At 35.8% G+C, this 14475-nt stretch overlaps 1 protein-coding gene across 1 annotated transcript in view; it reads right to left on the bottom strand.

The window, feature by feature from the left end:
• Window positions 1-14475, bottom strand: part of Bard1 (BRCA1 associated RING domain 1) — a 68517-nt gene that overhangs the window by 40363 nt on the left and 13679 nt on the right. Inside the window, exons 4-5 of the mRNA XM_048344175.1 lie at window positions 9318-10264; window positions 487-567 (exon numbers count right to left, since the gene is read on the bottom strand). Of these exons, the coding sequence (XP_048200132.1) occupies window positions 487-567; window positions 9318-10264 (1028 nt within the window). The remainder of the gene's footprint in view (window positions 1-486; window positions 568-9317; window positions 10265-14475) is intronic.

Below are 14475 nucleotides of genomic sequence, written 5' to 3'. Positions count from 1 at the left end.
GACAGAATCTAAGCTAGATTCTGAGTTAAAGAAACAACAACAACAAAAAAAACACTCCCTTACGGTCACATTCCCTACTCCATTCTCTGACTTCTCTCTGTGAAGTCAACAGACTCAATGCTGCACAATGGAGTCGAGTGTTAGCTGAAGCAGTTCCTTCATGCACAAGCCAAATACAGCAATGTTGCAAAACTAGATTTCTAAGTCTAAAAGTAACCAAATCGTAGTCAATTCTTTTCCTGTCAATTGAAAAGCTACAGGAAAAAAAAAAGTACATATATTTTTTTCATGTATATCTTCTCATATATATCTTATATATATATATATATCTTCATATATATATTCTCATATAATGTGAAAACATATAAGCTCTTCAAACTGAGTATGGAGGTGGTAGGGGTGAACAGATTCAGTAACAATAAGAATAATATAGTAAGAAACCAACAATCTTCACCACTGAAAAACATACAAACAAATAAGAACTACCAGTGGTGTCCATCCAGCATGGTCTTTTACGTTTGGGTCATTTCCATTTCGCAAGAGGTATTCAACAGAAGGTACATCACCCTGAAGAACAACAACAAAAGAAAGAAGACGTTAAAAAGCATCAAGAATGAAAGGAAAATACTGTCTTCTACAAAATAAAGTAAAATTTAAATGTTTTCTCTCTCACATATTGCTCATGAGTTCAAATGTATTAACTATGTACGAACAATTTCGAGTTACGCAGTTATATCATCCATACTTGAGTATAAAATAATCCATACCTATTATATTAGCAATCCATACTTAAAATTTCATTTCAAGATATTAAACACAGAATGGTGGTCAAAGAACTGATCATAACAAAGTTTAAGTCTTCATTCCATTTGTAAAAACATTCTTTTTTACCATACATGAAAATAGTTTCTAAGTATTATTTAAAACAAAATTATTTAAAGCCTAGAAGGCTAGTCAATGAAACACCAATGTTACAACTGCCAAAATAACCCCATGCTTTATTAACAGTTACTCTATCTTCATTTATTGAGTTTATATTTACATAATTTTCTCAAAGTACTTTTGTGGCAGAATCAGGTGCTATGTTTAAAGTAGCTGAAGAAGGATAAAAAAAAAATTCAAAACAACTCATGAAATCAGCATTTTTTCCCCCCTGATTCAAGACTAAAGTCACCACTCATTATCAAATAACTGAACTATAGGAAATGTAGTGTCCATCAAGTCTGTGATATTGTTTGCAAACTGTTCCAAACAGCTGAGTGGTTTTTAACCTTTCTGTTTTCCTATTCCAAAATAAAGGAGACATAGTCAATAATTTTGTAATAGCAACTTACTAGAGCAGTGAAGAAGGGAGGAAAATAAGCAATAGTGTTACTTTATTTTAAATTAAAAACTTGTTTTGAATGTTGAAACAAGAGGATGAGAATAAAATTAAAGTCCCCTTCCAATTTTGGCTTCCTGTGTTATGTATATCCTTATTTAACTAAATTCTAATATAGGTGAGTGAATGGAATAATAAACTGTCTTTTGAGGAAGAAATGAAATCACATGAGAAGTATGCTTCTGTTGCCAGCCTCCAAAGAAAGTGAACCCTAGTAAAAGATGTCTGGGGAAACACACTCTGGTAATAGTTTCTGCTCTTCTTTGTGTGTGAGAAATACAGTCTCCAAAATGCTTAACACTTCTAATGAAGAAAGATCCAATATCTATCTTTTATATTTGATTATTAGGAATAGGTCAACTCTTCTTTTTGTTATTTAAAAAGGCTAAAAACAGAAGGGTTAATTACATGTAAGGCAAAAAGTACATTTCCTTTTGGACAATGTTACCCCTTCCCTTGCTCTCTCCCAGTTTTCCCCTCTCACCCCTACCCTCAAATTTTATTGTTCATTTTCAACATAATGTCCAGTGAGTACCATGGTTACATTTGTTTACCCTTTATCCCTCTATTTCTGTGCCTCCCCTTACACTCCCAAAGACATATAGACCAAAAAAACAAAAACAAAAACAAAAAAACTCCTTTCTATTTCCTGGAGTTCATTTTGACAAATATTATTTTATATGGTCAGATGCACATAAGTATTGTGCCTTTCTGTTAGTAAGAATGTTCTTATTGGGCCTCACCTACTATGAACTGGTCAACTCCTATAAGCCTTAAAAAAACAACCTCCAGTGATAAAACAATACATTGCCGCCTTTTAAGACAATGACAGGGCTTTAAGAAAAAGGATGGCGTATATGCAGAATACAGTAAATTTCCGTGAGATTAAATTCTCAGCCATAACAAATGTAACTAAATCAGTTCAGTTAGAATTAACAGGGAAAAAGGACAGGATCTAGGCCCATGAAGTTTTAAAGACAAGTGAAAAAAATATCGAGCTTACTCTAAAAATGGCTGAACAAACGGAGCTCAGACATGACAAAAATTACATATGGAATATTGTACTCAACTGGTTTTGTGAAAGGCTCCTCTCATTTTTTACTCCAATACTTACTTGCACTCTTTGCTCATGCCTGTCACATGAGGCATACCTCTACTGTACTTCCAGCATTTTGTTGGTTAAATGGAGATATGAATTTCAGAGACTTTTCTGCTTTGGCTCACTTCAAACTAAAATCCTTAGATCTCTGTCTCCTGAGTAGCGAGGATTACAGATGTGAGCCACCCGCACCCAGGAATTTCTTTTCTAATATTTTTTTAACAGTGCTTGGTCACATTGTGTAATAAATCCACAAAAATGGTGGGCTTACAATAAACGTAAGCATGGAACAGAAGTCCAGTAGGAACCCAGTGACAAGTTGGAAAATACAAGCAGGATCTCTTTGGTAGACTACTGCTATTTTCTTTCAAATCACCTCTACACATTATCAAAGGTGTCCTCAAGTAACATCTCACTCTCTTAAATGTGTAACTGATTAGCTAACCACTTGCTTTTTATAACCAATCTGTTCCTCCACCTTATTACTTAAAAGTCTGTCATAGTTTCATCTTTCTACTTCATGTAAATTTAATGTCATGCACATAAATAAAATTATGATAATTAGATAGGTTGCACAGTAGCTGGGTAAGGTTGAACCAATACAAAGTTTCCAGGAAATAAATTAACTTCTGCTTCTCATTGCTTTCAATTATTTTCTTCCCTAACAGGATGTTTTTTGAGTAAGCAGCACTTACAACTTTAAAATATAATTGAGGTTTCTTGAAACCACAGCCAAAATAAAAACAGGAAAAAAAATCATCTAAGGAAAGTTTTTATGAGGCTTATAACAAATTTCATATGAATTTTGTATTTTCAAGTAGTACTTTAAAGGCTGAAAATTGGGGCATTTGTCACAGTGGCTAACTTTAATGAAAGGCAAGATTCTCTTCATAAATTCTCTCATATTTTGTGGGTGGTATTTAAGGAAAAACTGGGAGAGAAGGAAGGAGTGATATTGCCCAAAAAGAAATCTACTGTTTCCCTGACTTATGTGACTGTAACCCCTCTGTACATCACCTTTATAATAAGAATAAAAGTATTTTTTTTTAAGTTTTGCCAGGCACTGGTGGCTCACACCTGTAATCCTAGCTACTCAGGAGGCGGAGATCTAAGGATAACAGTTGGAAGCCAGCCCAGGTAGAGAAGTCCCCATGAGATTCATCATCAATTAACCACTCCAAAACTGGAAATGGAGCTGTGGCTCAAAGTGGCAGAATGCTAGACTTGAGCCAAAGATCTCTGAGACAGCACCCAGACCCTGAGTTCAAGCCCCACAGCCAACAATAACAAAAACATTTCTTGCATATTATAGGTATGTGCACATTCTAGCAATATAAATGAACTTTCCTAAAGCAAACACACACACACACACACACACACATACACACACACACACACATATTCTTTTGCTTTATTGTATTGGTTTGCAATCCTAAAGTACCATTATTAGCAAAAAAAATTTTTTCACAAAAACAATATGGACCATTATTATAATTAAGTCCAATAAAAACTACTTTCCCAGCATGATTAAGCTTTTTGACACAAATGAACTGACTAGGTAGCTAAAACTTCCTTATTTAGCAATTAGATGTTCAATTTTTTTTTACACAGACATCTAAAATGGAGCTCTAAAATATGTTAAACACTCCTCTAGCTTCTTAGAATTCACTGAATAAAATTATTTTGTAAGTGACTGATAACCTGGCCAACGAGTTAGTTTACTGGTACTACAAAGGCTGACTCTGTAGTCAACTGACTGGAATACGTGGATACTCTAAGCAATATTCCAGAAATTAAAACCTTCAACCTAGCACAGACGCCAGGTTTTTCTTTTGTCTGTTACTTTCTCATGCAAACAACATGAGTGTAATAATAGCATGACTACACAAAATATATTGCTGCCTTAAAGTAGGCTTACAAAGGCAAACTCTGAATTAGACTCCTCTCAAAGGGTTTTCTCTGCACCCAAGACTTCACCACCATCTTTGTTATTTTCATAGGAGACCCAAAATATTGTTTATTATGTCTGCATCATAAATACACCATGGCATGTCAGCTTAAAGGCATTGTACTTCACAGTAAGTTCGCAGCTGTGGCATAAATTACAAGTAATCATTGCTTATACTTGATTTTTCTTCTGTTTTGGTTTGTTTTCTTCTGAGTTTTTTGGTTTTGGTTTTGGTTTTTGTTCGGGGAAGGGAGGGGTGCTGCTAATGTGACCAAAAATCTGACAGAAACAATGAAAGAGAGAAAAGATTTATTTTGCTCATGATTTTTTTGGGGGTGGTGTCAGTGCATCGCAGTGGGGAGCATATGCGAGAACAGAATGTTTCAGTTCATGGTAGCCAAGGAGAAAGGTGCAGTAACAGGATGGAGCCAGGGAGACAAAGGACCCCAAGGACACAACCCCAGTGATCTAGCTCCAACCAAGCTCTACCTACCTTTTTTTTGGTTTCATACCTCTCAATGGTCTTGTTTAAATTCTGAATCCATTAAATGGATTAAATCAGTCATCAGGGCACAGCTTAATGCTCTAATCATTTCTGAAAATTTCTTCACAGACACAGACACAGAGGTGTGTTTTACAAATCTCCCAGGTGTTTCTCAACCCAATCAAGTTATAATCAAGATTAACTATCACAACTTCCAGGTCAGTTATTTGTGCTGGAGAACCTGGTACCTATTATTGTATTTACAAATTCTCAAGCAACAGTGGCTTACCAAAAATTAGAAAATTTTATGTATGTCCTTAGTACTTTGTTTCTTTATTAAATAAGAATAAAAGTGATTACATTACATTAAGTTTCTACTGAGGAATAATGTGTTCTCATAAAATCCTCACTGGCATTCTAACCACAGGTTAGACATATAACTAGATAGGAACATTGATAAAAAAGATATTCAAATCAGAATAGACTACATGCGAAGGGGAAAATGTCAAGTTTTGACTTGGTCTAATTACTCTGGCTGTCATACAAATGGGGCTGAAAGAAGGATAAAGGGAAATCTGCGCATGAAAGCTACTTCAATGATGTTGCCCTCAAAATAACTACAGGCCGATCTCCAGTACTTGGAAAATGTTGGCTTATGGTGCAAAAGAACTCTGCAATATGTTTTGAGACTAGGACCTTCCTTGAGATAGGAAGCTAACTTTGCATTCCCAGGCTTCCCGGAATCCAATCACAAAAATCCTTTCCTGGCTGTATCCGAAGCACTCAACCTGCAGTTGCTGGATTTGAAAGTGGAGAAAGAGAGGCACCACCCAAGGAACAGGATTCTCTAGAACCCAGGAATAGCTCTCAGCTATTGTGGTAGCCAAGAAGCAGACTGGAACCAGCACAAATGGATCTCCATCCTGCCACAAGAACTATGGGCTTCCGACCAACTACCCAAATGAGCAGAGAAACAGATCTTCCAGTTGAACCTACAGAAAGTAACATGGCTGATAGGCTCACTAGACTTCTAATGTATAAAAGTATATGGAAAAGCTTTAGATGATCTGTTACTGAAGCAGAAAAATCAGCTCCTACCACTATGGCCAATGATAACTAGAGGTTCTGGACAAGATGTGCATAGTGTAGGTGATAATGTTCCCAAGTTCAGAGATGCCTGGAAAGCCCTAACTGCCACAGAGGTAGCTAACCAGCCCAAGAGAATAGTAAAACTACTGCTGTGCTTGCTCTCTTTTCTCATTGCACAGACCAAGCACTCCCAAAACCAGAGAGGAACGAATGCAACTATGGAAACTGCAGGTCTGACAATGTGCTTTTTAGAGGAAAAACAGCAGCTACAACAACAACCAAGGGGGGAAAGAAAACCTTATCTTGTGACAACACAAAACCTGGTACTTCAACTTATTTGCTTTGGCTGCCTTAAAGGTCACCAGATTCAAATCCATTATGCAGAAATAACTCTTTCCTCCACCCCTGCTCCTTGTTTCATTTTATGGTAGTTTTAACATTAAAGCCCCTTCAAATTATTTTCCAAAGTAGGAGGGCACAATACACAAATGAGACAGCCAAATTGCAATATTTTGTTTTCCAGTACACCCAGATTCCTTGCTCTTGGCTACAAATGAGAAAATCAGGATAAGGATAAAATAAAAACTATCTCTAAAAAGACAACTGTACTAACAAATCCACTTTCCCTCCATCCCTGAACATTTGTCTAGTAAGATCAAACATGGAAGCTGTGAGTGGAGCTACCTGGTAGAATATTTGCTTAGTATACTAAGGCCCTGGAGTTGCTCTCCAGCAATGAGAGATCAAAGTTAGGTGGCAGTGTAAACTCAGCCTGTAATCATTTTTTTGTGAAGGTAAGGCAGTTTTGTAGTCCATCTCATGATCCTCTGGCCTCGGTGTTAGGATCATAAGAACACATTCCCACACATGGCATGACAATAAAAATTTTTTAAGGAACATTATAGTTTAAAAACAATAAAAGTCAATGAATTTTTCTAAATGTACTGCATTGTAATCTGTCAAATAATGAAAATAGTAGTACTTGATAATAATAGTAATTTGCAATTTAGTTCAAGATGAAAAAATGGGCAATTAAAATCAGGCCAGACTTTCTAAGTAAACTGATACCTAACAAAGCAGATATGAAATCTATGAAGAAAATTCACCAAGACATCATCATGCCACATTGTTTCCCTGCTTTCCTATTGTGGCTTTCTTCTTGTGCCTAGAATAATGGACTACAAACTACGGTTTATTGATCAGCCATCTAAATTTTTATGTAAAATTTTATTGGTTTCAGTATTGTCTATGACTGCGTTTTCTCTGATGACCTATAAATTATACTGTTATAAGACAGACTACACAACTTGAAAAGCTGAAAGTATTTACCCACACCCTTAAGAGTTTATTAACTTCTAGGCACTAGAGATCTTCATTACTAAAGATAAATTATTCCCATATAGTTGAAAGAAAACTTCTTTACCAGCATAAGCATATGTTTGCCTGGTAGTGTAAAATCCCTAGAAATAAATGTAGAAACTAAAGCAGTCTATATTCTCAAATACTAGTCAGTTAAAAAAACATACTAATTATTACAGTAGCGACTTATCTGTATGAATAGTTAATGCAATGTCTGTGTGTATATATAATATGCATCTATCCATAACAAAAATGGCTCCAAGTCACAGAGTAGCTGATAGAGCTGTCTTCTTGTTCCCTGGCATGGGTCATGCTGTATGAATTTGAAAGATGAACTTTTAAGAGCATCTCATGCTCAGAAAATGACCAGTTAAAGAAAAAAAACAAAAACACAGTACTGAATCACAAGTGCTGAGATCAATAATTAAGAGAAATTAACTTCAATGAACAGGCCAGTAAAAGAAATAGCTGTCTGTGGGTAGAGAGCAGCTCTTTTGGGGTGACCTGCAGGAGCCATTTCTGGTAGTCAAATATTCAGGTCACATCCTCAATCTCCCAGATACCAACAGTGCCCTCTAGGACTGTCAAGCATAGATAAACACTTCCATTTGCATCACACTATCTCTAGTTCTTTAGTTAGATAAAAACATGTTGCCAGCAGAAACTTAGCAACGGTCTATATTCATAAGGCATAAAAAGAACATGTGCCAGGCGCTGGTGGCTCACGCCTGTAAACCTAGCTACTAAGGAGGCTGAGATTCAAGGATTGTGATTCAAAACCAGCCCAGGGAAGGAAAATCCATGACTCTTTATGTATTAAAAAAAAAAGGGGGGGGGCTGGGAATATGGCCTAGTGGCAAGAGTGCTTGCCTCCTACACATGAAGCTCTGGGTTCGATTCCCCAGCACCACATATATGGAAAACGGCCAGAAGGGGCGCTGTGGCTCAGGTGGCAGAGTGCTAGCCTTGAGTGGGAAGAAGCCAGGGATGGTGCTCAGGCCCTGAGTCCAAGGCCCAGGACTGGCCAAAAAAAAAAAAAAAAAAAACTACTCAAAAAAGGCCCATGGCTCAAGTGGAAGTGTAAGCCCTGAGCTAAAATCAGTCCAGGAACAGTGCCTGAGCCCTGCACTCAAGCCCCAGGACTGGAACGAACACAACACACAGACACACACACACAGACACACACACACACACACACACACACACACACAAATGGGTAAACAAATTATGAAAAGTTGAAAAATGAGACAGCAGGAAAAGCACTTGGCAAAATGCAGTGGCTCACACCATAATCCTAGCAACACTGGAGGCTGATTATTGGAGGGTAGTTCAAGGCCAAGCCAAGCAAAAAGTTCACGAGAGCTCTGTCCCAATCAAGTATCAGTTTCCTCCTACCAATGTTTCCCAGGGCCCAAGGCCACTGCTTTAACTAAGGCAAATTAATTTTGTTTCTCGATTCCAAAGGAAAAACTGACATTTGTAATAAGTTAAATAACTTAGGAGTCTTGACAATTTTCAAAACTCCCTAGAAATTGGTTTACATTTGGTCTATACTGTTTGGATCTTCAATGATCTCCAAAAGCCCATGTGGTGGATATTTGGTCCACAGTATGATGGCATTAGGAACTAAGGGAAACTTTAAGAGGTAGGACCTAATAGACGGTCTTCAAGTCATGAAGGCCTATGCCCTTGAAGGAGAGAGTGGGACACAGCACTTTTCTCTTCCCACTGTTTGTGCTTTGCAGTCCGAGGTAAACAGCTTTTTGTTCAACGTTCTAGTCCTGCCAAGACACAGATTGGCAGCAAGAGCTCTATCAGTCAGGGGCTTAAACTCTAAACTGAGAGCCAAACTAAACCATTTCTTCTTGTAAACTGATTATCTCAAGTATCTGTTACAGTAACAGAAAGCTGATTAACATAGTCATTCCAAGAGTACATTCCAGAGAAAGTATCCTACCTTTATAGAAGCAATATGAAGCAAAGTCTCTCCTCTATGATTTCTTTTCCCAACCACAAGGCTACTGGGTGAGGGCTTTGTTGTTGAGGGGCTGGATATCATTCGTCTGTATGTTGAACTATTCAGTGAAGAAGGCAGTGTTGGTGGTGAGAGGCTAATGGAATCATCTGACACGTTACTGTTTCTCCTGAGTGTTTCATCCACTGGAAGATTGCTTGAAGATGGTGAACAATCAAGCAATTGTATGTTTTCTGAGTACACTGTTGGTTTAACAGAACCTCTAAGAGTGCTAGAAACCCTGTTTCTACTCCTTTTAGGAAAAGGCTGAGAAGGTTTGTTACTAGATCTATGTTTCCCATTACAACCTACTCTCAAAGATGTCTTAGAAGTACGGTCATTTTTATGGACCTTCTCAGGAGTCACTTCCTTCTTATTCTCAATGTCTGGAGACACTATATGTTCAGCCACTGGCAAAGACATTTCAGTCACATTTCCACATTCAGATTCTTCTACGGAACAACTTTCAAGTAAGTCTATTCCACCATTTTCCTCTGGACTAAATAAAACAGATGGCTGGCTACAAAAGGACACTATCCTTTCCTTGAATTCATCTTTGGACACAAGGTCAATACCTTCTTGTTCTAGCCCTTTGTTCCATTCTTGGTTGATTTCAGCTAAAGTTCTATGTGTTTGCTTTTTTGCAGAAGTTGTAGATGCCTTTTTAGTTCTCTTAGAAACAACTGTGGGAGGAGTTGCAGAAATGAATTCATACACTGAAGCTGGCAGAGCTTTCTCATCTGTTGTCTTTTGAGGCTTAGTTGGTACTGAGTCTTTAGTCACAACATATCTAGCCTTCTTACTTCGAGGGCTAAACCACATTTTTATTGAATTTTTCTTGTTTTCCGCATCACTAAATATTCTTGTCCTAGATGTACCTTCTTTCACATCTAATAGAAAAAAGAAAGAGAAATCTGTTAGAGGGATTCATCTCTTCCTTCTTGAGCAACCAAAGAATTTTGTTTACAGGTCTCCTAAGTATGTGACATTTGATCTGGGTACTCTTTTCTCTGTTCCTAAACTATGGATGACTTGAGAGGAGGTGGAAAGTCCCTCACTCAACAAATGCTTCCTGAGTTCTACATGTATCAGACAATGTTTCAAACAATGAAGACAATGCACTTTACACTACATTGAGGGAAAGAAACACTGAAGACAATGCAATTTACATTCCACTGAGAGTAAACTGAAAAATAAGAGTACAGTATGCCAAAAGGCAAAACACATGTAAAACAAACATACATACATATATATATATAAAACCAAGAATAAGAATAAAACAAAGAAAAAAGACAGATGTGAAGTTTAATCAGTCCTAGTAACTAATGCTTAATATTTTTAAGATATTTGCAAATCAACCAACATAATTCATTGGCCAACAAACAAAAGGGAAACCATGTGAATTTGCTCTACAGATCGAGGGGGGAAAATTAACAAAATTCAACAACTATTCTTTTAAAAAATAAAATACATAAAATTAAGTACAAAAACTTAAAAATGGGCAGGACAACAACAGCTCATGCCTGTAACTCTCACTACTCAGGAGAGTGGAATCTGAGGATTGCAGTTCAAAGCCAGCCTGGGCAGGAAAGTCCATGAGACCTCATCTCCAGTTAACCACCAGAAAACCAGAAATGGAGCTGTGACTCAAGTGATAGAGCACTAATCTTGAGGAAACCAACTAGGGGATAGTGCCCAGGTCTTGAGTTCAAGTTGTAGGATCAGGATCAATTCCTATGTCTATTCTTTTACCTCATATTTCCCAGGTATAAGTGCTAGCTTTATAAATATATCTACCACATAAAGGACAACACCTCAAGTAGGTAAGAAGAAATGGAAAATAATGAGTGTTGAAGTATACATGACTTCTACATTTAAAAAAAAGTCTCAAATGGGATCCCTAGCTAACAATAACAAAAAATATCAAACGACATTGCAAAGGAGCCATCATTTCCACCTTATGAAATTGGAGTGCTCCGAGCCCCATAAGCAGATAAACCCAGATGGAAGCAGCAATGTGTATTTCAGTAGAGACACACTTTCACACAACTTTTTCATGTGGTAACTATATCAGCTACTCTATAACGTGTTACTGAGATGGGATCTTGGGAAACAAGACAATCAGAATGACATACCCATTCAGAGACTTTACATCTCAATTCAACGGACTTTTTTTTTTCTCAGTAATAAGTAGATTTCAAAACCAAACCATTTCTGATATAATCTCAAGTCTAGAGGAAAGGTCAAAATGAAATGTTGCCAGGATTACTTTTTAAGAAAGACTCAGGATTACAAAGACTTAAAGGTTAATCCTCAGGTAGTCCTATTTGATATTTTAAGCAGAGATGATGACATTTTCAATTAAAAACAAGTCAAATCTTGAAGTCTCCAATGTTTGTTAATTCTTACAGAATGCAGAACTGAGAACCTAAAGGAAAATTAAAGCTTCTAAAGCAGTGTTACCATATTTAAGTTACTACAACACCTAAATCAAAAAAGACAACAAATATCATATCAGGTGTATATGTTTCTTAACTTGTAAAGTAGTAAATGATGATTTCAGAGTACATACTTACTATATACACAATCAATTCACTGGTCATCAAGGAAGATTTTAATTATTTAACTTGGCATAACTAAGGAGAAGACCACAAACTTATCTGTATATCCCAAATTTTACACAGCAAATGAAAGATAAAACTGTAAAAAAAAATATTTTAAAGGTAAATTACAAAACTTCCTGACCATAAATCAAACTATTAACACCTAAAACCATTTTTGTGGGTGAGTACTTCTAAACTGACAAATTATCACTTTCATGTTATAAAGAAAAAGGTTGGTTTTTCCTGTAGATAGTAAATTTCTTAATGATGATGTTTAAAAGAATCCTATGATCTGAATTTAAATAATTCAGAGTATACTGCAAAGTCTTGAGAACCAGAGATGCACGTGTTACTAAGGAGCTACTGAGCCAAGTTTTTTTCTTAATATTTAATAATAAACTGTAAGAAAGAGAAGCAATTAGAAAATGAGTTCACCATCATTAATCTACATCAAAGGATTACAATGATGTATATTGTGTGCCTTTCAAATTATTCTCTATTATAAGTTTCACAACAGAAGTTGAGAAATCTCTTTAACTAACTAGTCTCTTATTTAAAAATATCAAAGAAAAGTATTTTGCTTACCATCTGTGTAACATTGACACTTTTACTAAAAAATAATTATTTTGTGAATAAAGACCATTTGTCTCCCTTAAAAAAAACAACAGCAACATAGCAATTCAAACACTCATCTTCACTATTATAAAAAGGCACAGCACATATGAAATACTGTGTATTCATTTCAGAAAGATATTATCCTCTATCGAAACCAGAAGGCATAAAAAGAAACTGTGACCCAATGAAAGCATAATCAAATTAGGTTTTTAAATGTCACCAATACCAACATGTTCTACAGAACTTAACCAGCACCTGCAAGGTCTGATTTAATTGTGAAGTTCAAGAGAAAAATGAAAAGTTTTAAATAACTCTTATGGTAGAATTATTCATAAAAGGACATCAAAAAAATTGACAATCTCTTCCCTTTAAGTTACACTGAACTGAGAAAAAAAATCTGTTGAAGTATTTAGAAGCTCAGTTAATACACATTACTATAAACCCGGCTTCTTTATCTCCAGTATACCATATACTATCCATGATTTGATAAGCTCTAATTGCCCACCATAATTACAGTAATTATAGATTTTATAGTAAATGCAGGTAACAAGGTTCATTTGAAAAATGAACTACAGAATTTTTTAAAAACAGAAAATGAGAGAGATGTCCAACTATTCCACTTAATTTATCATCTTCAACATGGGATCATATAATAGGGTTATATAATATAGGAGCTAGACTTTAGGTAACACTTAATCTAAGATCTTTATCTTATAATGAGATCATTTTCCAATCTCATTATGTAGATCAACCATAATTGTTCTCAATTATTGGTTTCTTCTATTTACCATATAATTTACTTTATGCCACCTTAGTTTATCTAGTAATTACATTCAAAACAAACACAAAGGGACTACATCAAATGTACTAAAAATATATTATAAACCACAAAGACGCAAAGGAAAATGTTCCAGATAAACAATCCCAAATACCCTCCCAAGTTGGTTTAATTTGGAGAGCTGTGAGGGGAAAAGTTGGTGACAATGAAATTTATACTACAGTAGGAAAACTCTGCTCCATGGAAAGTAAGGTGCCTCAGTGGATGTTTTCCAGTATGTTTATACTCAGTATAACTCAGTTTTTCAGTATGTTTATGAGAAACACAATATATTAAAAAGCTTAGTCATACCTAGAACTTGTTTAAAACTCAGTTTTCCTAAATAGTTTCTTCAATGATGAATTCAAGGCATTTCACATTCCATGGTAAATAAAGTATGAAAATTATACAAATGATTTAAAGGTTGTCCACAACAGTGAAATCCCTAGAAGTCTTACCTTATTCCTCTTTGTATATCAGCATACCTAGTATCATCGTATGCAATATTGGATGACAGTTAATCTATATAAGTTACTGTAAACCTCCACCTATTTTATCCTAAGTAAAAATAACATATTACTTCTACGGATTAAATTTTGTTCCTCCTGTCTCCTCAACTGACTTTGAGGCCCTAAACTCCTCAGAGTATAATCCAACAAAATGGGTCGTTAGATGTAATTAATTCAGTGAAGCTTTATTGGAAAGTAATGGAATGACCGAAATCCTTATAAAAAAGAGAAATTTGATATAAACAGTCCTGTAAAAAGATATAAGATAAAAACAAGACAGTCATTTATATATAAACCAAGAAGATAGCTATGGGACAGACCTAAGAACTAACCCTGTATACATTTTGATCTGCTAGCTCCAGAGCTGGAAATAATAATTTCTCCTTAAGCCACTCAGCTAATTTATAACAGCTAATTTATTACATCTCTAGTAAACAGAGAAAGTCAAATCAAAATATCATGATGGGTTTGAAGTGGCATTCAAATTTCCATTCATGATCAATAGTCACAACAAATTATATATCCTTAGAACATAGCAAAAACCACTCATGTTCATA

This window comes from Perognathus longimembris, chromosome 4 (assembly GCF_023159225.1).
Source record: "Perognathus longimembris pacificus isolate PPM17 chromosome 4, ASM2315922v1, whole genome shotgun sequence".
In the NCBI taxonomy this organism is placed as follows: domain Eukaryota; kingdom Metazoa; phylum Chordata; class Mammalia; order Rodentia; family Heteromyidae; genus Perognathus; species Perognathus longimembris.
Note: the sequence above shows the minus strand (reverse complement) of the source record. Positions and strands in the feature narration are given on the sequence as shown.